Source organism: Lycium barbarum, chromosome 5 (assembly GCF_019175385.1).
Source record: "Lycium barbarum isolate Lr01 chromosome 5, ASM1917538v2, whole genome shotgun sequence".
NCBI classification, from domain to species: domain Eukaryota; kingdom Viridiplantae; phylum Streptophyta; class Magnoliopsida; order Solanales; family Solanaceae; genus Lycium; species Lycium barbarum.
Genome location: NC_083341.1, coordinates 121,090,298 through 121,116,569, shown reverse-complemented (window position 1 = coordinate 121,116,569; position 26,272 = coordinate 121,090,298). Strand labels below are relative to the sequence as shown.

General features: G+C 37.7%; 1 protein-coding gene across 1 annotated transcript; it reads left to right on the top strand.

The window, feature by feature from the left end:
- The first annotated feature begins 12,780 nt into the window (after positions 1-12,780).
- Positions 12,781-24,883, top strand: LOC132641306 (uncharacterized). The gene is made up of 14 exons (XM_060358245.1): positions 12,781-13,016; positions 14,971-15,044; positions 15,162-15,239; positions 20,611-20,686; positions 21,020-21,084; positions 21,926-22,027; positions 22,657-22,746; positions 22,828-22,902; positions 23,033-23,065; positions 23,155-23,235; positions 23,312-23,374; positions 23,754-23,822; positions 24,259-24,297; positions 24,386-24,883. Exons 1-14 carry the CDS (start codon positions 12,974-12,976, stop codon positions 24,575-24,577), a joined length of 1,080 nt encoding a protein of 359 aa, XP_060214228.1. The 5' UTR covers positions 12,781-12,973; the 3' UTR covers positions 24,578-24,883.
- Positions 24,884-26,272: the final 1,389 nt, after the last annotated feature.

Genomic DNA, 26,272 nt, shown 5'->3' with positions numbered 1-26,272 from the left:
GTTATTCTCTCATGATGTATATGCTTTGATTGATCTGGGCTCCACATTATCATATGTTACTCCATATGTTGCGGGTCGATTTATAATTGAGCCGGAGTCTATCAAACCTTTTGAGGTGTCTACACCCGTGGGTGACTCAGTGATAGCTAGCCGAGTATATAGGAATTGTGTGATTGTGATTTGTGATCGTCGTACCATGATTGATTTGCATGAGCTAGAAATGGTAGATTTTGACGTTATTATGGGCATGGATTGGTTGGCTTCTTGTTATGCCAATGTTGATTGCCGAATGAAGATGGTTCGTTTCCAGTTTCCGGGAGAACCAGTCTTAGAATGGAAAGGGAATGCGGCATCACCAAAAGGTAGGTTTATTTCCTATCTAAAGGCAAGGAAGATGATCACGAAAGGGTGTATTTATCACCTAGTGCGAGTTCAAGATGTAGAAGCTGAGTCGCCGACTCTTCAGTCAGTTCCAGTAGTGAATGAATTTCCGGATGTGTTCCCGGAAGAGCTTCCAGGCCTTCCTCCCGAGCGGGAGATTTATTTTGCGATTGATGTGTTGCCAGACACTAACCCATATCTATTCCCCCATATAGAATGGCACCCGCGGAACTGAAAGAGTTGAAGGAGAAATTGAAAGACTTGCTTGATAAAGGCTTCATTAGGCCTAGTTCATCCCCGTGGGGAGCACCCGTATTGTTTGTCCGGAAGAAGGATGGCTCTTTGAGAATGTGCATTGATTATCGGCAATTAAATAAGGTGACGATTAAGAACAAATATCCTCTTTCGAGGATTGATGATCTATTTGATCAATTGCAAGGTGCCAAGTGGTTTTCAAAGATCGATTTGAGGTCCGGGTATCACCAAGTAAGAGTTAGGGAGAAAGATATCCCTAAGACAACTTTCAGAACAAAATACGGTCATTTTGAGTTCCGAGTGATGTCGTTCGGGTTAACTAATGCACCGGCAGTGTTTATGGACCTAATGAACAATGTATTCAGACCTTTTCTGGATCTATTTGTAATTGTATTCATCGACGACATCTTAGTGTATTCTAGATCCGAGGACGAGCATGCAGATCATTTGCGAATTGTCCTTGGAGTTCTTCGAGCTCGAGAGTTGTTTGCAAAATTCTCCAAGTGTGAGTTTTGGTTGAACTCAGTGGCATTTCTGGGCCACATTGTTGCAGCTAACGGTATTCGAGTGGATAGCCAAAAGATTGAGGCGGTGAAGACTTGGCCAAGGCCCATGACCCCTACGGAGGTTCGTAGCTTTTTGGGCTTAGCAGGATATTACAGAAGATTTGTTGAGGGTTTCTCTTCTATTTCTGCACCGCTTACAAAGTTGACTCAGAAGTCAGCTAAGTTTCAATGGACAGGTGCTTGCGAGCGTAGTTTCCAAGAGTTGAAAGACCGATTGACTTCAGCCCCAGTCTTGACACTTCCAGAGGGATTGGAAGGATATGTTATTTATTGTGATGCTTCAGGCGTCGGGCTAGGTTGTGTATTGATGCAAAATGGTAAGGTGATTGTGTATGCTTCTAGACAATTACGGAAACATGAACAGAACTATCCAACCCACGATTTAGAATTAGCCGCAGTGGTCCATGCATTAAAGATATGGCGACATTATTTATATGGTGTCCATGTGGATGTTTATACAGATCATAAGAGCCTTCAGTATATCTTCAAGCAGAAAGAGTTGAATTTGCGACAACGACGATGGTTGGAGTTGCTAAAGGATTACGATGTTGATATCTTGTATCACCCCGGAAAGGCTAACGTTGTGGCTGACGCTCTTAGCCGCAGATCCATGGGAAGTCTAAGTGATGTACGACCAGAAAAGAAAGAGATGGCCCGTGAGCTTCAACAGTTTGCGAGCCTAGGAGTCCGAGTAGTGGACTCAGGTAGCAGCGGAGCTACTATTCAGAATTCAGCAGTTTCATCGCTAGTAGCGGAAGTAAAAGAGCGACAATATGAGGATCCCATGCTAATGCAGTACAGAGATACACTCCCTCAGAAAGAGGAGTCATCATTTGATATTTCGGAAGACGGAGTCCTCCGATGTCGAGGCAAGTTATGTGTTCCCGATGTGGTAGGTCTACGTCACCAAATATTGAGGGAAGCTCATTGTTCCCGTTACTCCGTTCACCCCGGAGCGACGAAAATGTATCATGATATTAAGTCAATATATTGGTGGAATGGGATGAAGAAAGATATAGCGAAATTCGTAGCTCAGTGTCCAAATTGCCAACAAGTGAAGATCGAGCACCAAAAGCCGGGTGGCTTATTGCAAGCTATAGAAATCCCAACTTGGAAGTGGGAAGTGATTAATATGGATTTCATTACAGGGTTACCCCGTTCTCGATGTAAGTATGATTCCATATGGGTGATTGTGGATAGACTCACAAAGTCAGCTCATTTCTTACCGGTCAGGATGACCTATGTGGCAAAAGATTATGCAAAGCTTTATCTTAAAGATATAGTGAGACTCCATGGCGTTCCGGTATCTATTATCTCCGATAGAGGGACTCAGTTTACAGCTAAGTTTTGGGAGTCCTTCCAAGAGGGTCTATGGACCCAAGTGCGCCTAAGCACGGCATTTCACCCACAGACCGATGGGCAAGCTGAACGTACTATTCAGACTCTTGAAGATATGTTACGGGCATGTATGATAGATTTTGGAGGAAATTGGGATGACCATTTGCCACTCATTGAGTTTGCTTACAATAACAGTTATCATTCTAGCATTCAAATGGCACCGTATGAAGCTCTATATGGGCGAAAGTGTAGATCTCCAATTGGGTGGTTTGAAACCGGAGAAGCTAAGTTGATAGGGCCAGACTTGGTCCAGCAAGCAATAGAGAAAGTTAAGCTCATACAAGATCGGTCGCTAGCGGCTCAAAGTCGTCAAAAGTCCTATGCGGATAATCGTCGAAGAGACTTAGAGTTCGAAGTGAAGGATTGGGTATTCTTGAAAGTGTCGCCGATGAAGGGCGTGATGAGATTTGGCAAAAAGGGGAAGCTCAGTCCCCGGTATATTGGACCATACGAAATTGTACGCAAGATAGGCAAAGTGGCCTATGAGTTAAATCTACCTCCAGACTTGGAGTCAGTTCATCCAGTATTTCATGTTTCGATGCTTCAGAAATGTGTTGGAGATCCTACTAGGATCGTCCCAGTGAATGATGTGCAAGTAACAGAGAAATTGACTTATGAAGAGATACCCATTGCCATACTAGATAGGCAAGTACAAAGACTTAGAAACAAGGAAGTGGCCTCAGTTAAGGTCTTATGGAGGAACAACAATCGAGAGGAAATGACGTGGGAAGCAGAAGAGAGTATGCGATCCAAATACCCACATTTATTTCAGCCCTTGGAAGAAGTCCAAGATGAGACGTCAAAATCATAAAGTATGCATGTTTTCCTTTTATACATTCAGGTCGTGTGTGGCCAAATTTCTAGTGCTGTTGTATTATTGCCCTGTGAGGCATTGTTATTGCGGGTTGTTGTGACAGGGTGGTAGTGCCACATTACAGAGGAAACTCTGGCGAAATTTTTATAGAATTCCTCAAGCCTTTAACATTCGAGGACGAATGTTCCTAAGGGGGGTAGAATGTTACACCTCGGAAAATTTTCCGTTGGTACGCACGAGAATGAACTAGTGATGAATATGAGTGCATGATGTCCATGAGCAAGAAACGACGTTGATGACCTTAGGCAAGATTTCGAAAGTATCCGATGTGAGACGAGGAAGTTGGCTAAGTTAAGATGAGATACAAGGTGAGCAATGCATGTGCATGGACGGGGGTGATTAAAATGAGAAGTCTAAGAAATATGGGAAGTTGCAGAATTGCAACTGCCCAGTGGTCGTATATTGCAAAATACGGACCGTAAAGTGCAATACGGTCGGTAAACTGGCAGTCGTAAACTGCCATGCAAGGTTTCAACTTTCTGCCAGCCGAGGAAATGGTTAAATACGACCTGGTGGACGGACCGTAAAGTGATTTACGGCCCGTAAACCATGGTCGTAAACCACCATGAAGGCAGCCCAGCTTCTGGTTCTGGAAATGGCTAATTACGCCCATGGAGGACGAGCCGTATAGTGGAATACGGGCCGTAAACCTCCATGGACGACCACTGTTCACCCAGCACAGATTTTTCAATTCATTAAATGTGAGGATCAAGACTTGTCTTATTTCATTACAACATTACACCACTTCTCTCTAAAACTTCTCTCTACATTTATTATATGAGTTTTCAAGGATTATAAGCCATCAATAACATTAAGACAAGTGAATCAAGGATAAGGGAATCATCAAGGATCATCCAAGTCAAGAAATCCAAATGGAGAAAAACTAGGGTTTTGCTCAAAGAGGAGTATTATCAACCAAAGCTTGTTCCTACAACTTCTAAGGTAAGATTCATTATTTTTACATGATGTTTAAGGTATTGGAGAATTAAAGTACATGGATTGTAGAAAATATGGTCAACTAGGTCATGAATGATGAATAGTGACATTTTGAGAAATAGTTTGAATTGAGTTATGAATGTTGTTGTGTTGTGATATGAATGTGTTATAAATGGTATTAAGATCATGAACTAGACACTTTAGACGAATGGATGAAGTTGGGTGTTATGACCATGAATGTGGGTGAATTAGAGGCAGATTGAGGAAATCTAGATAATGTGGATAATGTGAATGACTAATGGCCATTGTTATGATATTAATGAAGGTATAAACGCTAGAATTGGAAGGGAACGTGCAAGTGTAGAATAGTTCGACGAAAAGGTATGTAAGGCTAACCCTTCTTTCCTAAGGCATGGTTCTTGGCCAAATTTCTAATTCCTCTATATGAGTATGTTGTATCCAAGTGATTGACATTCCGAGCTCATAAGCTCACGATCCTTAACATGTATTACGATTGTACTACGCCCCTCATATGACGAGTAAGCCTAAGATATGGATGTAGTAATAATGACGAAGATAGTGATGACGATAATGATAATAATGATGCCAAAGGTGCCTACGGGCTATTATACTTATATGTGCCTATGAAAGGCTATAATGACACCCCGAGCTTATAACGCCGGGTAGGATATATGTATATGAATATGTATAAAGTATGTATACGATTACGAAACGCGCGCACACCTCTGCAGATGGTACGGATAACCCTGAAGCCTTGGTAGGGTCAGGTATGAGTAACCTTGAGCCTTGGTTGGCCAAGTATGTATGAAACACCGATCCTATGAGGTCGGGTATGCTATGTAAATGCTATGTATATGAAATGACTATGTATATAATATGAATATGAATGTGATAAGACTATGTATAAGAATACGAATAAGGACATGTATACGAAATGAGCACAAGTATGGTACGAGTACTATTATGGAATACGGATGACGACGTAGGTGTACTAATACGTATGAAAAATGGAAAGTCCTACAAAAGGCAGGTAAGTACTATGACGATGATATTATTGCCTCCCCTCCTATGCTATTTCATACGTTGTTCATTATGCTTATATATCGATGTTGATCATGCTTTACATACTCAGTACATTCTTCGTACTGACGTCCTTTTGTTTGTGGACGCTGCGTCATGCCCGCAGGTGCACAGGGAGACAGACTTGATCCATAGCTGCTTATTCAGAGATTGCATAGCAGAGCTCCATTTCTTTCGGAGCCGTAGCTTTTGGGTACTTATTCTTTTGTGTATATAATTATGGGCATAGCGGGGTCCTGTCCCGCTCATACGATATGTCATACTCTTAGAGGCTCGTAGTCATGTGTATGTGGGTAGAGATGTTCGGCCATGTCGGCCCATGTTTTGTATATTTTCTTTTTGCTGGCCTCGTCGGCCTTGTACTTATGATGTGGCATAGATGCCTATGATATGTTAAATGATGATGGTCGTCTAATGGGATCAATATGATTAACGATAAGAAAAGCACGAATTGACTTATGGTTCACCTAGATGTTATGTTATGTACGATAAGGGGGTGCCCTGGTGGGGTAGCACCGGGTGCTCGTCGCGGCCCCCTAGCCGGGTCGTGACACGTTTCTACCTTCATTAGAGTTTATACTAACATTAGACAATCGATAGCTTAGCATACTTGACTAAAGCTAGAGAAAATTGGGCAACATCTCCTTTATTTATACAACTTCCCCCATATCATATATCAACTCCCAAATATCTATAATAACATTCACAACATCATAACAATAGTCTTCATTCACCTACATTATCCATATTTCTCAATCCACTTCAAATCATCTATATTCATGGTCATGACACACTATTACATTCACTCATATGCAATGTCTATCCCATGTTTTTAACGCCATTTATAACATAATCATAATCACAACATATCAAGAATCATGACTCAATCCAAGCTACTACTAAAAAATATCATTATTCTCACATTCATGACCCATTTTCTATCTCCTTCTACAATCCAAGTCTTTCAACCTCTCAATACCTTAAACAACATGGAAATACCATAAAACTTACCTTAGATGGTGTGGACTTTGGGTGGAAACACTTTACTTGAGCAAAACCCTAGTTCCACCTCCACTTGGATTTCGTACATTGGATGAACTTTAATGAGTTTCTTACTCTTGATTCTCTTGGTTTGATGAAGTTGATCATTAATATCTCTTAAATTCTTGTGGGAGAGGTGTGAAGAATGTTCTAGAGAGTTCTTGAGAGAAGGGGAGTGAAGATGAAATGAAATGAAATGAAATGGACTTGGTCCCTTGTTAATATCTCACAATCTGACCCGCTTAGATTTCACAGACAAACATACGGTCCATATAATTTATACTGACCGTATGTTTGGCCATCCTTTAGGTCCAGTGAAGGTTGTCAATATGGGCTGAATATATGGCCTAACATGCGGCTAGTATATTTCATACGGCCAGTATGTTGGGCCGTATAATGCCCAACTTTTCTGAACTCGTTCTCGTCGACTCGTTTGATCTCCAACCCTTATGGAACCTTCTTAACACTTGTTTAACACCTCATTAACAATCTAAGGGACGTTATATATCTTCTCTAAGACATCATTAAGTCATCATTAATTTGGTACTCATAAATCCTTTCCAATACATAACGTATACCTTGCCTTTCTTGGCAAACTTTCTTCTCTTACTTCGGATGTCTTTGCAAATCTCAATTAGGGTCATCAAATGCATTTCCTTACTTATTGAAATATCGTATACTTCGTGTCTTTCGTTAGTCTATTCACCGTGCATTAACGGAAAATTTTCCGAGGTGTAACATCAAACTTGTCGAACTTGGCGCTGATACCACTTGTTGAATCATTGGGTGAACTTGGTGCTGATACCACTTGTTGAATCATTGGGTGAAATTGGCGCTGATACCACTTGTTGGGATCGAAATAATAGGGCATCATGCAGAAGCTTATACTTGGAAACCTTGATAACGATAAATCAGATGACAAGGAAAACTATACTAAAAGAAAAGCATAATATATTAATGTGGTTTAGCAACTGGCCTACATATCAAATCAAAAACTAATATAAAAGAATGATGAAAACGATTCAGAGAATAAGTCTACCCTTAAGCAAAACTCTCTAAAAGTATACATTGTGGATACTTTTCTATGTATTTATTGTATGAGAGAGATTCTTTAATATATAGAGATCCAAAACTTTTTCCTCCAACAAAAAGAATAGCCAAATATGGAAGAAAATTATATTTTTCTTTCAGAAAAAAGTAAAGCAATTATGGTTAAACTTTTACTTTCCTTCAAGAGAAAAGTATACTCAAATATGATAAGAAAATCAGGGCAAAATCTTAACACACTCTTTAAAATTTTATCTTAAATTTGATGATTTGTAAGTTACAAGTTTAATAAGTTTCAAAAATAAATTATATTTTACTAGTTTAACTTGAATTGAATTTACAAATAAAAAAGGAAATTTTACTCATTGTAGCTTCTTTTCAGACCTAATTATTAATATTAACTACCCTTTTATTTAATTATATTTAGTAGCTAATTAACTTTTCTAAATTACAAATGGTAGCTATATCAAAAATAACATACCCAAACACATATATCTTTTTTTTTTCCTAATCACTACCCATTTCTCAAAACCCTAAAAAATCTCTCCCCTTCTCTCAACCACCACCACCATGGTCGCGCCGCCCCTCTTCTCTTCTCCCTCTCCCTCTGTGCTCACCCCTCTCTCTCTATCCGCCGCCCCTCTCTCCCTTCTCCCTCTCCTTCTGTGCTCACCCCTCTCTCTCTCTCTTTTCACTCTATCCGGTGAGGCGATGGCACAGATCTGGTCATGTGTATTTGTTGGTGGCGGCGGCGATGACACTGATTTTGAGATGGCGGAGGAGAAGATGATGTGGAGGTGGAGAGATTAGGGTTTTGTTGGTTGTGGAAAGGTTAGGGTTTTTTGGTGGTAGTGGTGTGTCAGATTTGGGTTTTTGGTGGTGGTGGTGTCTCATATTAGGATTTTGGTGGTGGTGGAGAGATTAGGGTTTTTGGTGGTGGTAGTGTCTCAGATCTGGCCGTGTGTATTTGTTAAAAGCCAAATACAAATACATTTAAAAATCTACATCTCACAAATACACTGTTTTTGAATGTATTTGTCTTTGTATTTTTTTAGTGTATTTCTTAGTGTATTTTGTTAATTTTTATCTTTGTATCTGAATGTATTTGTTGAAATCCATTCAAATACACGAAAATTTGAATATATTTGGCTTCATATGTAGTTGGAATGTACACAATGTATTTGAAATACATCAAAAACAATCAGTAAAATATATATATAAAAAAAAATCACTGAAATACATAAAAAAAAAAAGACACGAAAATACATTATAGCAAAAAAAAAACAAAATCACTGAAATACATCAAAGCAAAAAAAAAAAAATCACTAAAATACATCAAAAAAATATATTAATATCTAATTTAATAGCTCCACTGTTAAAGGCTAAAATCAAGGATCCTGTTTTTTTTTTTTTACCGTGTTCTCATGTATTTGTTGGCTGTTGGCAACAAATACACGTGAAAACATACACTATTTTGCTAAAATTTAGCTACAAATGATAACATTTAAAAGGGTAGTTACAAATGGTAGGAAGCTATAATAAGATAGTCATTTGAGTAAGTTTGCCAATAAAAAACTGATACCAGCTGGACCTGGCCTCATAAGCCCAAAACTGGTCCTATAGAATATGGGTCATTTGCACCTTTGCTCCTGTTTTATGCTGAGTCTTTAATTTTGTCCCTTAAGATACATAACTTTTTTGCGTGGCATAAGCTTATATTTTCGCATCATAATATTTCACAAATTATGTCATAACCCTTAAAGAACTTATGCTCGTTAGGCATAAATTGATATTTAAGGGCAAAAATTGGGAAAAGAACACAAATAGCCATCCGGCCCAAACTATTGACAACCGGATGGCCCAAGAAGCTTAAAAGACATTTTTTAGACATTTAAAATAATTTTATTTTTAGCCATTTTTCAACTAATTTCAGCATATGTTAGAAATTGTATCATTGTTGTATTGAAACTGTGTCATTGTTGTATATAATATGTATCCCTACAGTATATGTTTAGAAAATGTATCATTGTTGTATAATTTATGTTTAATAAATGTATAATTAATATATACTTACTAATTATACACATGTTATACAGGTTTTGGGATATTTCTTGAAGGCTCAATCAACGTACACTTACTAATTATACACATATTATGTATGTTTTGGGATATTTTTGAAGGCTCAATAAGAATTTTTTTTTGTCGACCTTTAGTGGCAACTTTTTGATTTAGTCGCCTCAAGAAAGTCTGATCTTTTTGCGGTAAACCTTTAGTGGCGACTTTTTTATCATTTGGCGCGAGTAAAATCGCCATGAATTTTTTTTTTTTTTTTTTGTAGAGAATGGACTGTGGGCTAGTGCCTCAGAATAATTTGGGCCAAAAGAGTGCCAAGCAAATTCAAGTCATTCGCACAAATGTTGTTATTCGGGGGTGGGCTTCAATTTTTCCTCCCTCAAATTGCTGGTGTTTAATTTTTGTCCTTTGGCATTTAAGTGGTCGACAATACCCCTGAGATTCTGGGTTCTAATCATAGCAGAGTATTAAAAAAAAAATTACAAGGCAGAATTTTGTAGCAAATTAGGCCTATTCGAGCAAAGGATTAACTTATGTAGAATCCCAGCAGAGTAAAAAAAAAAAATCATAAGGAAAGTTATAACTTAAGGCATAATTTATATATATAAGTTATGCCTTAACTTTACCCCTTGTCCTGCATAACTTTTGCCTTAGACATAACTCGGAACTACAGAAGTTATGCCTTATAAGGCCTAACTTGGAACTACGTCAAAACTCAGAACTACATAAGGCCTAACTTTTGCGTAACATTGCCTTCCGAAATTATCTTTTTACTGAGCCGGAATTTGAACCCAAAAATTAAGGTATTTTCGACCACTTTTTTAGACGAAGGACAAAAAGTAAAGATCAACAATTTGAGGGGCAAACATTAAAGACCATCGCGTTCGAAGGACAATCCGTGCAAAAAATGAACAAATTCCTAATGACTAGTTAGTGTCCTTTTCCCAAAATTATAGGAGATTTTTACATGATAAATCACTTCTGTAAGAGTATTATCATAAATGATAGTACTTTTTGTTTATTACTAAAATGACAAATCTTTTATGAATTTAGCAAATCTTAATTCTTAAGATAACTCCCGGATAAAGAAGGACCACCAATTAAGGAATTCATTTTAAATCTTGATTAATCATACCATGTCTCTTTGATCATCGTCATCTTGTTCACTAATTTAAAAATTATTATACGACTAGTCGTATAATCCTAATCTTTTCTCTTTCATCATTATTTCTCCACTATTTAAGAAATTTGTTTACCATTAATGATCCTTTTATTCAGCTTGGTTTTAGTATATGTTATGCCATGTATATTTTTGTTATACCGTGTATATACACGGTATAACAAAAATATACATGGTATAACATATATAAATACATATGTGCAGTGGCGGAGCCATGTCAAAAAAATACACTATGTAAATACTTAAAAAAAAACCTTTTTATGTATATATACTATGTGTTGATCCCTTTTAATTTCGTCGTATATTTACTTTTTTATATTTTGACACTCGTTCCTAAAAATTCTAGTTCCGCCACTACATATGTGGTATAATAAAATATGCATGACATAACATATAAATACATACGTGGTATGATAAAATATGCATGGTATAACATATATAACCATATGGTATAATAAAGATATACATCGTATGTGTGTGTGTTTATATATATAATGATAAAAGTAAATAATAATAATAATAATAATAATAATAATAATAATAATAACAATAATAATAATAATAATAATAATAATAATAATTAGTAGATGTGCATTATATTTTATACATACCACTGATACATGTTTTGTTACATATTGTAATTATTGAAATAGAAAACATCCAAGTACCACTAATTAAAGTTATAACATGTTAAAATGAGAATATTCAAAGGACCAAAAGGAAGAATTTGCATGTATATTATATAAGAAAGAAAGACACGAAAAAAGAAAATGACAAAAGAGAATGAAATTGCTGTTGTGGGAGATAAAACTTTGACCCGAAAAACAGGATCCGACTAAAATTTAGAGATTTTATTTGGAAGTTGTTTTATGTGTTAATATTTAGTTGTCATAGAATGGTAACTAACTAATGTTGCTACTATTATTCAAATATTTTTAAATACTGCCTTGTAATGATTTTTGGGCAATTTACAGGATTGCCCTTCGCTGGGGGTGGTCTTATTTTTTTAGCTCTCAAATTGGTGGTGTTTAATTTTTGTCCTCTGCCTTTACAAATTCTGCCTTAAAATTTATATGGATAGTTTTGCAAATTCTACCTTAGACAAAATTTGCAAAGACAGAGGACAAAAATTAAAGACCACCAATTTGAGGGACAAAACGTAAAGACACCAATTTCAAGAGCAAAAATTAAAGACCACCCCAAATGAAGGACAATCCGCCAAAAAAAAAAGAAAGATGTTTATTCCCTCAATTATAGACCACATCATTTGAAGGGAAACCGTGCAAGCCCTCTACGCTCATCCCTTAAAAGGCCCGCCTAACCAGCCCGAGACCTTTTTTTTATGCGGACTGTCCTTCAAATGCGCTGGTCTTTAATTTTTATCCCTCAAATTGTTGGTCTTTAATTTTTATCCTTCGGCTAAAAATTTTAAGTTTCGGGTTACAATCCCCGCTCAGTCAAAAATTTTAAAAAATTTGTTCGAGTAGAACTTGAATTTTCAAGTCAAAATTTTGCCAGAATTTCGCAGGCAAAACTCTGCCTTTGCAAAATTCTACCTGTAGGCCTAACTTTAGCTTGAATAGGCCTAAGTTTGCTATAAAACTCCGTCTTGAAATTTTTTGACTGAACCGAGGTTCGAACCCCAAACCTCATGATATTAAGTGAAGGCTAAAAATTAAAAACCACCAATTTGAGGGACAAAAATTAAAGACCACCCCCAAATAAGGACATTCCTGCGAATTGCCCGCCCGAGACCAGCAAGGCCCAAAAAGTTCTGGACTGGCTCAGCCCCTTCTCAGCATACTTCCCACTTCCCAGTCGATAGAAGCATATTCTTCCTTACTTATCCGGGTCCTTTTCGTAAATCCAAAATTCTGCAGCTTTCTTCATATTAAATAAATAAGTATAAGTATTAAATATATCTATTTGTTTTTTATATTTATTTTTCTCCCTAAAAATAAGGTTCAGAGCAGAGTCACAAAAGTAGGGTTGATCGATCAAACTGACTCTGCCTTGTTCTCTAAGTTGTCAATTTTAATTAATCAAACTCACCCTCACTGACGCACTTAGAAACCTCAATGGTTTCGTGTGTTTGACGATCGATTCCGAGAAACAAACTCAATGGCTCTCCCTCTCGGCAAACTCACTATCATCGTTGGTGCTGGTTCGTTACTCTCCTTTACTGTGTCTATATTTATTGTTTGCATACACGTGTTAATAGTCACTATTGCTAGAATTTTAGTTACTACACTTTAGACTCTAGGTGAATAGGATGTGTAGCGCTTATTATGTTATCTATGGGGAACTCTTTTGTTGCTATCACAAAACTTGCAAATTTAGTGGTTTCCTAAACCCTGGGGGTCGTTTGGTAGAGAAAATAATAATTGTATTAGCTTTGCTATTATTTAATCCCTAGATTATTTGGTAGTATTTTCAACCTATGTATAACCACTCCCTCCGGTCCCAAAATAAGTGTCACCTTAGCAAAAATCACATCCATTCATAAATCAATAAGTACAATGTGGAGTTTAGTAAACTACCCCTATTTATTAGAAGTTTTTTTTTCCAGAATTGAGCAATATTAAAGAGGACTACTTTTTTAATTCTAAGGGCATAGTTGGAAACACTTGCCAATTTTTGTCTTGAATTTCTAAGGTGATACTTATTTTGGGACGGTTTTATTTCTAAGATGACACTTATTTCGGGACGTAGGGAGTATTGGTATTAACTTTGATACTCCCTCTGTCCTAAAATAAGTGTCGCTTTAGCAAAAATAATCTGTCCCAAAATCAATGTCGTTTTAGGAATTCAAGACAAAAAAATAGTAATTGTTTTCAACTATACCCTTATATTAAAGAGCTACTTCTTCTTAATAGTGCTCAATTCTCAACCTGCAGGGGTGGCTCGGTTGAGCAAGGCTCGGTTGAGCAAGGGGCTACCATAATGGAGGTCTCAGGTTCAAAACCCCCTGCATACGACAACAGGGGATTTGCCTTATGGGTCGAGCTCATCGCATGGGACTTGCCTAGTGCGGGTTATCTCTCTTGTGTGGTTTACGGGCTATTTGCACAGGAGTGGGGTTTACCCTGTGCGCACTCGAAGGGTGGCGGTTGCGGGTCCCCTTGTCATAAAAATGTAGTGCTCAATTCTCAATAAACATCTAATAAATAGGGATAACTTAGTAAACTATACCTTGTATTTACTGTTTTTCTTAATGGGCGTGAAATGAGCTAAGTCGACAATTATTTGGGACGAAGGGAGTATTATTTAATCCCTTGTTTGGTAGTGTTTTCAACCAATGTATAACTATTAGCTATACCCCTACTCAATACTATTCTTATACATAGTAAACCATGACATTAATAATACTAGTACTATTCCTATTCTAAATACACATTATTCAAGTTATTTAATACCACAAACCAAGCAATTAGATAAAAAATAACTAAGCATACCAACATTGCTAATCCCAGCATTACTAATATATTCTAATCACTCCTCAAAAAAAAAATTATATTCTAATCAGTACTATACTTATATAGCCTACGAAACGACCCTTAAGTGAATGCCAATTTGCAATGGAAGTACTACCGTGACTACTGTTTCATCAATTTTTACATTAATGCTGGAAAAATTTGTGACCCGGAAATATCAGCTTTAAATAAACATCTACTTCCCTTTTTGGTTCAAAAGTAGAGTTTCTTTGTCGTGTTTGAGATGTGGAAACAACGTCTTTGCGGAAATGTGAAGGGGAAGATGCGTACCATATAGGTCATGTATGGACCCTTTCCCTGGCTGGGGAGCAATAACCCTTTATTACTTTTTGGGTGTGCCTTTCATGCCTTAACAAAGTAGAAGAGTAGAAAGTTTTGGGAAACAAGGTATGATGTGAAAATAAGACAGAAGGAGAATAGCTAGAGGGGATTAAAGTGATTTTATACAACTTTTGAATTTTACACATTGGGAGATAGAACTATCAAGGGAATTTTAAGAATTGCAACTTTCTTTTATTCTGCATAATATTCATTGGTAACATTGATATGTTAAAACAATAAAGTTAATAAGGTAAAGACAAGTGCATCGGTGGTATCGAATAACTTATCTCATATTTTGTGCAGGCATTGTAGGGTCAGTACTTGCTAAGGAAGGACGATTGCCAAGTGTCTCCGATATTTTCTCAGGAGCATTTAAGGTCTGGTTGCTATTCACAGATTAGTGTTTTGAGAGCACTGGTTGCGTTGATTTTAGTTTCTCTACCATGTCAATTTGAAATGAGTTAAATCTAACACTTTGTGTCCTCTGACTGCAGATTGCTTTGAAGGGAATTAAACAGGATAATTCAACCAATTCAACTCCAAAGCCAAAAAATGATTCTTTGCTGCAGCAGGTTTTGCAGTTTCCCCTTGCTTGTTCATGTTTGGTGCATATGGTTTTACTCATCTTTGGAACTTGTGATTTTTCTTAGTTTGTTCATTATATGATTATGCTGGAGTTTAGAATATAAAAATTTTTCTTGTAAAGCTAAAGTTTTGCATGTCATCCTTGACAAGTGGACAGAGGCGTATCTAGCCTACGAGGTAGGGGTTCAATTGAACCCCAAACGTTCGATGCGGAGCTTAAATTTATGTGTAAAAAATTATTAAAATTGCAATAAATAGTACATATGAATACCTAACTTTAAAAATATAATGGGTTCAATGCTAAAAATCTTAAAATTAAACCCATAAAATTTAAATCCTGGATCCGCCTCTGCAAGTGGATATCGGTTTGGAAGTTTCTTCATGGAATAGGTAGAAGGCGTGGGTTATAGAAGATTGATTTTTGTATGTGGGGCATGCCATACATATGCAGTAATTTTTCAGTAGGTGTCCGGCCCATATGAGAGTCTGAGAGAGGAGATTAGGACGTCTTTTGGTCAGCATAGAAAGCTTTAGCATTTTCTTTTTGTTGGTTATTTTGGGGAACTAAACTTTGGAGATCTGGGAGAAAATTTTAGTTACTAACTGAAGGATGGGAAGTAGGCAAGTAGCTTGTACACATAGGAAAAGTTCTATTGAATGGTGTCTTGAGAAAGGAATGGATTAGCATATGTGGAGTATCTCGTTAAACTGCCAAACAAATATGGCAAGGAAGCTTTGATAACAGAAGCCTGCAAGCTAGCTAGGCAGGTAGGTGATCGTGGAAGGTTTTTTGTTGATACAGAGAGGCTATTAGGAAGGAAGTTGTCTCCCCAATTTAATCATAGCCTAGTGTATCATTGCTTTCTATGAGAAGACATGATTTGACCAAGTCTTGGACTATTTCTTTTTTCTTGGATTTTTCACCAGAGTATTATGGTTATTGAAGATAATGGTATTAGTATTGTGGGTACTTTGAACCAAGGGCTATTTTATTAGCATTTTAAGCTAAATATTTCTCTCAGTTCCAGTGTCTCTCTTATAACAACTCTCCCATAAGGCCATAACAAAAATACCACTTCATCCCTTTTTCTGATGCACTTATTTGATTAATGATAGACTTATTTTTTTTATAACCGTGGTGCCGGGCCAGCTTGGGCGCACCTCAACTAATTCCATGGGATACCTGTACCTCCCACCAACAACAAGTACCAACAACAGGTACCTGGTAACTCTATCCACCAATGGTTAGACAGATGGGAAGAAATCACCTAGTGTTTTTGTCTCCACTGGAATGTGAACCTGAGTAAAATGATAGACTTATCTGTGTCACAAATAGTTGTTTCTTTATAGCGATTTTACTACTACATGAGTTTTAGTTTCCAAAGTTAAAAAGGACTATGCCCCAACGCTTGATGCATATGGCTTACTTCGTCTAGATAAAATGCCCCCTGTTCCAGTTTTGCTTTTTTCTAGGACAACAGTATAGGTGTCAAGGAGAAATAGGGGAGGTGGATGATTTGTTGAGCTGATGGGAGGCATCTTTTACCCCATAGCGGAGAGTTGAACCAAGATTTCATGATGAACAGGGTTAGGAACTAATCCTTGATTTAGACGTGCAAAATTGTCCTCTGGAAAAGGAAATGCTAAATGAATTGGTCGTAAATTATGAGATTTTGAAATCATTCCCCTTGACGGCTATCATGTTGTGAAGGAACTTGTCTCTGAAATTAACTTGGACTTAACTCATTTTTATTTTATATATTGAATGCCTACATGTGTCCATTATCTTTCCTCGATTCTTCACCTATGTGGGCTGGTGGATGTTTGGCTATCTCGAGCTATTTTGTGAATAAGGATCTCTGGGCTCAAGTAAGCTCAATGTTTGCTTAGATGTTTACTTATATCTGATAAACTTGAGCTCAACTTTGAGCCCACATTTAAGGGGCTGAGCTCGCGTTAAGATTGCTTATGTTCATGACTAATTCATCTTACCCTTTTTTTTTTTTTAACAATGGTAACATTTGTATATATTAACTGGTATAGTATACCAAAATGTATAGTCCCCAAGTAGACAATTACAAAAGTAGGATCACTCTAGCTATATTTCTTTTACCAATTGTCTAGAACATCAAAAAATATACATAGATGCTATTAAGTATCTTTCTTTTAGGTTATATATTTGATGGTCATTCGGTATTAGGATTAGAGTGAGTTCTTGGGGACATAGATGGTGCGGGAACATCATCCTAAGATTCACATTTCCGAACAACAACAACAACAACATACCCAGTTGAATCCCACAATGTGGGGTCTGGGGAGGGTAAAGTGTACGCAGACCTTATCCCCACCTTGGAAGGTAGGAGGCTGTTTCCGAAAGACCCTCAGCTCAAAAGAAAACAAGGGAAAAGAGTCAGATACGGACAAGCAAATCAAAACAGTGAGAAATACCAAGAGCAACGAAGTCATGATAAAACAGAAAAGATTGGCAAGACCAACACATAGAAGCAGGATAAAATACTCCTAATACGAGAAAGGAAACCTCGCGGCCCCCTACTAGCCCTCTCCCCTCTACCCTGATACTCGACCTCCACCCCATCCTATCACCGGTCATGTCCTCGGTAAGCTGAAGTAACGGCATGTCCTGCCGAATCACCTCTCCCTAGGCCTTCTTTGGCCTACCCCTCCCTATCTTCAGGCCCACCACTGCCATCCTTTTATACCTCCTTACTGGCGCATCAGCGCATCTCCGCTGCACATGGCCGAACCACTTCAACCTCCCTTCCCGCATCTTATCCACCACAGGAGCCACACTGACTTTATCCCGAATCACTTCATTCCGAATCCTATCTCTCCTGGTATGCCTACACATCCATCTCAGCATCCGCATCTCAGCTACTTTCATCTTCTGGACATGCGCTTTCTTAACTGGCCAGCATTCCGTCCCATACAACATAGCCGGTCTAACCACCGCTTTGTAGAACTTTCCTTTTAGAATAGGCGGCACCTTCTTATCGCACAACACCCCCGATGCGAGCTTCCATTTCATCCATCCCGCTCCAATACGATGTGTGACATCGTCGTCAATCTCGCCAGTCCCTTGGATGATCGACTTCAGGTACTTGAAACTTTCTTTCTTCGGGATGATCTGAATATCCAGCTGCACGTCCTCGTTTTCTACTTGACTCCCATCACTGAACTTGCACTCTAAGTACTCTGTCTTAGTCCTGCTCAACTTGAAACCCTTCGACCCCAGAGTCTGTCGCCAAACCTCCAGTCTCGCGTTAACACCGCTCCGCGACTTGTCAATAAGCACAATGTCATCGGCAAACAACATGCACCACGGTACCTCTCCTTGAATGTGGCTTGTCAGAGCGTCCATTGCCACAGTAAACAGAAACGGGCTAAGCTCGGACCCCTGGTGCAGGCCCATCGTGACTGGAAAGTGTTCCGAGTGACCTCCAACCGTCCTCACCCCGGTCTTGGCTCCATCATACATGTCCTTAATCGCTCTAATGTATGCTACAGGAACACCTCTAGCTTCCAGACATCTCCACAACACCTTTCTTGGGACTTTGTCGTAAGCCTTCTCAAGGTCGACAAACACCATTTGCAAGTCAGTCTTGTTATCCCTATATTGCTCCACCAACCTCCTCACAAGGAAGATTCACATTTCCGAACATGTACATAATTTCATGTCAAAAGGTATGCAAGGGGGGGAGTGCATTCGTATTTGAGGTTTAGGAGGAACTCTTAAATTTGAGAGGTTGAAGAATTTCGAAATTTGGTTGCTTCACAAACAAACTTCACAGGATAGACAATATGCATGGAAATGGGAGGCAGGGGAAACAATATCTTTTCAGTTAAGTCCCGTTATGAGAAGCTTCCTATCTAGGGAGGAGTCAGTTTTTCCACGTATCTTTGTATGGATCCCTAAGGTACCAAGAAAGATGTATTTTTTCACTTGGCTAGTAGCGAGTGGGGTGAACCTTATGACAGACAACTTGAGGAAGAGAAAGATTACTTTTGTAAGTTGGTTCGTCATGTGTAAAGAATCAGGAGACGATGTAAATCACCTTCTTTTGCATTGTCGGACAGCATCTTGTTTATGGTGCGACATTTTGAGATGGTCCGGGGCACCGTGAAAGAAACATTGTTCAGCTAGACTTTTAGAAGACGGAGGAGAAGGTGCAGGGCATGGGGTGTTGCTCCTCTAGCACTTATGTGGGCCTTACAGAGAGACGAATAGGAGAGCTTTTAAAAGAGTAGTGAAGGATCTTGTACACTTCAGGAATAACCTCTTATCCCTTATATGCTTTTGGTGCACCCATGGGAGTCTTGTTTGTATAGAAGATTGTGTGTCATTCGGAGAAAACCATGCAATTTTGTAAGGTTTTCTATTTATTTTGTATACTCCTTTTATACGGGCATGCTCTTTGCCCTTCTTTTAAAGAAACTTTTCCTTGTCAAATAGAAAAAATAATGTGATGGTCATTTCCATTTTTCTGCAACAATTTGAGAAGATCTTAATTTACTGTATTCAATTTTAAGATTTGCTTAAGCTATAATTTTTTTAGAATTTCCCAATAGACCTGAAAATGTGCGCATGGACTGAAGTTCGAGTTTAAGCTCATTCTAAGCTCGTTCAGTTTATTGACATGAGTCGCGCTCAACTCTCGAGATTGATTTGAAGCTTGATTATGACTGGAGCTTGACTTATATGCACTCGACGTCAAGCTTGATTATGCTGACCTTGGAGGTTTGGGGTTTGCAGTTCATAGAATTTAACATTGCCTGGTGCTTGGAGATCATATAGCTTATATTCACTAAAACAGCCTTTTGTTGATTTCCTTCTCCTGTAAAACGTCCTTGTATATGGTTCAATATAATGCTTGTGCAGCTCAAAAGAAAAAAACATTGATGTGCAGCAAGTATTTTTTGTGCCTTGTGTAGTTGCTTTACATTATCACTCCTTTTCTATAAGCTGTCAATGTTTTTCTCTTTAACCAAAAAAAGTGGTTTAATTGATTTCTAATATCAGCATACCTGATGCTCTGAATTCAAAAGGTCTCATATAGCTTATATTCACTAAAACGGCCTTTTGTTGATTTCCTTCTCCTGTAAAACATCCTTGTATATGGTTCAATATTATGCTTGTGCAGCTCAAAAGAAAAAGAACATCGATGAGTGTACAAGTAATTACTTGTGCCTTGTGTAGTTGCTTTACATTATCACTCCTTTTCTGTAAGCTGTCAATGTTTTTCTCTGTAAAAAAAGGTGGTTAATTGATTTCTAATATCAGCATACCTGCTGCTCTGATGTTCAAAAGGTCTTATTTAGAGAGAATGATTTTCTTTACAGGTTAATAGCTTACGGCAGGAGCTGCAACTGTTGGCTTCAAATAGATCTGTTACAATTGTGACATCAAGTGGATCAGGTTTCTGTTACTACAGATTGTTAGTTGTATATGGAAGCAATTAAATATTCTTCCTGTACCAAAAAAAAATTAAAAAAAATCTTCTGCCTTCAGGTGGAAACAACAAGACCTTTACCCCAGGAGTGTCTTAGGACATATCTGTTGTCATTTTCTTAATCTACTGAGACAACCTGTGGTCTCATTGTCAGTGTTCTACATGCCTTGCAAATTAAAATCTCTTTACCTGCAGTACTTTTTTGTTTTGCTTCACTTGTAGCATTATTTCTTGCAGTGACCAATGATATTTTGTGAATCTATTTTACGCATTTAACTTGTTTTTTAAATACTATTCAGGTTCTAGCAGATATACTATAATCATTGTTGTTGTGGTGATGGGGTATGGTTATGTGTGGTGGAAGGTAACACCTTTTATTTCTTTCTGCTAGATAGAATTGTATGTCATCATAATGTTGGATGCAAAAATTATGTCTTGTAATTCACGTTCAAGTAACTAACCTTCATTTACTGATCGACAACACTGTCCTTATTTCAAGGAATGGAGTGATCGGGTACAGATTGTTTCCTTGCTCTAAGAGTTTATTGTTCCTAATATATGCCTTTTTGTCCGAGAATCGTAACAGTTAGACTATATATCCACAGGTTTACTACATCCAAAAGTGTAGTGTCCCCCTCCAAAAGTGTTACAACTTACTTTGCCTTGACTATTACGTTATATCATAACCAGTCTAAAGCTATAAAAATATCTACTGTCTGATCTATCATTTCCTGTTTACACCATAAGTAATATAAGTCTAGGCAGTTTAACTTCACTCTCTCTGCATGCTGTTTTGTTTGTCCTCAAAGCATCTTTGATTTCTCTCCTTCCAAATTGTCCACCATATACTTGCTGGGACAATCTTCCATCTCTCCTCCTTTGCTGCATTTCCATCTCTGTTCCAGCACTTCATCACCTCTTTTATATTTCCTGATTTCACCCATTTGATTTTCCTCATCTTGACAAAAATCTGCCAAAGCTGGTCTGTCCACTTTCAAACAAATCGTTGAACTAAAAGGCAATTGACATAGCCAATCATAGGTATATGATTTTAGTCGAATGTGCTCTGTGTGTGTGTGTGTTAATGAGGGGAGCTTAATAGTTAAATTATTTGCCTGCTAGTTCGGATGCCATAGGCTTGAATATTTTTCTTCCTGAGTTTCTTGCTAATGACTGCACCTTAGAATTGACTTGCATGCTTGTAGGGTTGGAAGCTTCCTGAATTAATGTTTGCGACCAGGCGGAGCTTATCTGATGCATGTGGCAGTGTGTCCAAACAGCTTGAGAGTGTATATGCATCTATTGCTGTAAGTTCTTAATTCCTGATTTACGGTTCTTATCTATACTATTCTAAAAGTACGAAGTCCCTAGTCCCTACGCAAAATGTTGATAGACTTTTTTTATCCTTTAAAAAAGATTTCACATTTGACAAAATTGTAATTTAATCATTTTTGTAATATTTTTGACTTTGAAATCAACTGCTTCCTCTGTCCCAATTTATGTGATGCAGTTTGACTGCGCACGAAATTTAAGAAAGACAAAGTACTTGAAATTTGTCATCTAAAATAAGCCATAGACATTTGTGTGACTATAAATCTCATTAAGGTAAAATGGAAATTTTAATGTTAATTTATTTCTAAATACATAAAAGTTATCATTCTTTTTAGGACAAACTAAAAATAAAAGTCACATAAATTGGGACAGAGGGAGTAAAATTTTTGTTATTAAATCTGTCCTTATTTGAATTATATACAACCCCTAACTATGTTTTCTACCCCTTGGTGGGGAGGCAGTTAGTAAGTTTACTGGAGAGATATCTGTTAAGATTATGACCATTGCTTGCTTGCCTGCTGTAATGTTGTGTTCTATGAGATCTTGACCTTTTATGTTATGTTTTAGTGTCTTTAAAATTTATTGGGTCCCTTTATGTTGCCAGGCCACAAAGCGTCATTTAACTTCACGAATTGACCGCGTGGATTCTAAAATTGACGAGTGTGTGGACAATACTGCTGCAACGAGAGACGAGGTTAGGCTAATAATGGCTTGTATATTTAGTTAAGTTGAAGCTTTGAGATTTCTTGTTGACGCAGCACCATTCAATGTATAGGTTTCTGAAATTCGAGGAAAAGTGAGAACATTTGGTGAGGATGTCCAGTCAGTACACCTTGTTGTCCAATCACTTGTGAGAAAATCTTCTTTCCATCAGCATTTCCATATGTATCTTTTTTTTTTTTTGTTATTTTTATTTCGCCTTGTTAGCAAGATTTTGATTGTCTTGTGGAAATGAAAACCGCCTTTTCCTATATGAACAGGAGACAAAAATTAGTAGAATTGAAGGGAGACAGGTATTTGAATTGGCTTGCTAATTTCATAATATTGGTTTAGCTTAAATTATGTCCATGTTATAGTCATGGTGGTATTCTGATCTGTGTAGAATGAAACAAACTTTGGCGTGGGAAAGTTGGTTTCCTTTGTTAGGAGCATTGAAACTAGTAGAGCAAAGGAGCAGATTGAGGTATGACTTGTCTTATTGTTTGATTTCTTCTTTTCCTAATTTTTTCTTCTAATAACCTTTTGTCTTCAATGTGTAGGCACCCCCATCTAGCTCGTCTAGACCTGCCCTTGAATTACCATCAGTAGCTCCCTCAGCACGGGTAAATTCTGAAACTATTTTCACATTGCTGGGTCAATAGTTTCGTTGTTTTATATTTAGAACTTATCGTGCTGCAGACCTATTTCTTTCTTCCTTCTCTTGTTTGTGTTTGTTGGGGAGTTGGAAAAGTTGAATGATTTACTTATATCTGTTGCAAGACCACGCTGGTTATGACTTGTCAAAGCATATCCTCAGTCATCTGGACCGGCACTCTGCTGACTTTTGTATAAATAGATTCGAAGTCCTCCAATTCACATTATAGAGTGATTTCTTTGCTTTTTATATTAGATTTTTCCAGTTTTTTTGAATGCCAATCTTGTGATAACTATGCACGGTCTATTAATAACCCGCGTCTTGCTTCTTAATTTTTTTTCCTGTAGACCGGGTCTTTGCCTCCAAATTTGTCAGTCGAACCACAATCTCCATCTGCTTCTAGTGTATCTCCGAAGGTTAGTTAATTGGTTAAATTTTGCAGCTATTAATTCTGCCCCATTTAAGAGTTCATTAACTTTATAGAAAAGCAGTTTTACAAGCAAAATTCTAATTTAGCTTCGATTGGATACAACATGGCACTGGGCCCTTCCCAGAGTGTAAGTACCTTCTAGAAGTATTTCAACCTTGTTCTGAACAATCTTAATACCTCAGAAGTAAAGATCTTCCAATAGTTTGTTGAGCTGGAGAATATGCTAGCTATAAATTGTTGGATGTGTTAATTTTGCTTGCACCACGATGAAAGCAAAAACGGTCTCAATATCTTTGAAACCTGCTTTCCAATTTTGGGGTTCAACAAAAAAGATTATTGAAGGTGTTTTTGTCCTACACATGAAGAAGCTCCTTATCATTTCTACTAATAAAAGGATCTAATCGTCTTTTAAACTTTTACAGCGTCCTTTGCATGGTGCTGTATCTGCTTCAGGCCTGAAGGTAGTAATGGGTTTCTTTTAAGTTCTAACCTTTTTAACCATGGCTATAGAGATCTGAAATTAGACCCTTTTTGTTTTCCTCTCTTTAGGATCTTGGAGGTATATCAGATGTAGTCGAAGTGTCAAGTGAAAGCAGTCCTCAGGTTTCCAATGCCGTTTTCACCTCAGAACAGAGGAGCAATGAGAACTCTGGTTATGGTGGTGTGTTTGGGCGTAAGTTTCCAGGCTTTGGTGCTTCTTTTCTAACAAGGAGCCGCAGTGCTATGCAGAATCCTAAGTGAGCTAGTTCATCAATCATTAAAATAATTGAACTTTTCTATGGTATATATTCGAGGTTAGTGTTGCTAGCTGCTGAGCATCTTGGCTCAGGGAGTATTTTGCCATTTTTGGATGGCCGAATTTTGTAGAGCCAATATTTACCGAGTTAAACTTAGGATACATGTGTAAGTTCAGGCTAGAAATTGTCTACATACTGTTAGATAAGCTGAAGAAAGGCAAAACAGGAAATTGGACAAGGGGTTCTTCATGTCAGGTTATTTATCGCCTGCACTTCATCAAAAAAAAAAAAATTATCTGCTGTTTCTGCATTTTCATTTGTCTGCAGCTTGTCATACCTAGGTCTTTGCTTTCTACCTGTTGGGTTGATTTGCTGTCTGTTGTACTTAGACATGGAGCAGTTAACTGTCTCAATGAGGACTAATGTGTAGTCCAGGAACATGTACCATTGTCCGTTGGGGCAATCACGTTGCAAATGATACTCAATATGCATCAGCGGAGATGATTGTATTAATGAATCGTCCAGCTTTGACAAGGTTCTTGGCTGGTAGACATGAAAGCATACGCTTATGAAGACTTAACCTTAAGCATGGGTTACTAATTGATTGGTATAAATGTAGTTGACTGGTATAAATGTTCACAGAACTCTCTTCACGTTCCATATGCAAATTACTTCTGCCTATTATCCAGAAATAAGTAGACTACTCATTTGCTTACATTGTTTCGGGCTAGGTAAGAAAGACCTTCACCTTTGAATGCTCTGGTGTTGGCACTTGGCATCTACAATAATTTGAATAAGAATATTATGTAAATCCATTCCCTTCTAGGTCTTACTTGATACGAATTGATTTGGGTGAAACACCAAATCAATACTTAAACCCGGAATTAAGGATAAACAAGAAATTGGGGATGAGAATTGAAGAAAAGGGGATGAGAATTGAAGAAAAGGGGATGAGAAATAGAGGATAAAAGCTAGACCCTAATGATAATGAATCTATGGACAAACCTAAGTATATGAAACTTAGATCCTTTCAATTGGATTCAATCAATAGAACCTAAGCTATTTGAAATCAAAACAAAAGATATTCAATTGAATCCACAAATGAACGATCTCTTCATGAAATCAATGGAAATGAGGTTCAAAACCAACAATGGAATTCACCATTAACTAAGCTAACCCTAAACAAACTATCGCTCCTTAGAGTATTCAATATATATATATAAGCTAAGTAAAGAAGACTAACAGGTAATTACAATGCTACCCTTAATGAAGTAAGGGTCTTGTTTGGCTAGTCTTCCTAGTGTAGTCTTCAATTCAAGGATTGACCTTCACTGACCAAACATGTCCCTCCTTGCATAGATGACCCTCTAATCAACCTTGTGTCACGACCCAGCTAGGGGCCGCGACGGGTACTCGGGGCTAACCACCGAGCACCGCTCGTTCTATTTCTCATCATGCTTGTTTAATGCTTTTATCACATTTATACTCAAATTGTAGGAAAAACATATTTCATATAAAAACATAAATACTTTTATATATATATATGCCTCTCGGCCATCAAAATAATATATATATACATAATAGCATCTTGTGAGACCATCTAACCCACACTGCACATCTACGAGCCTCTACTGGAGTGCTATGCATAAGGACGGGACAAGACCCCGTCATGCCCAAAAATACATATACATGACTGTAC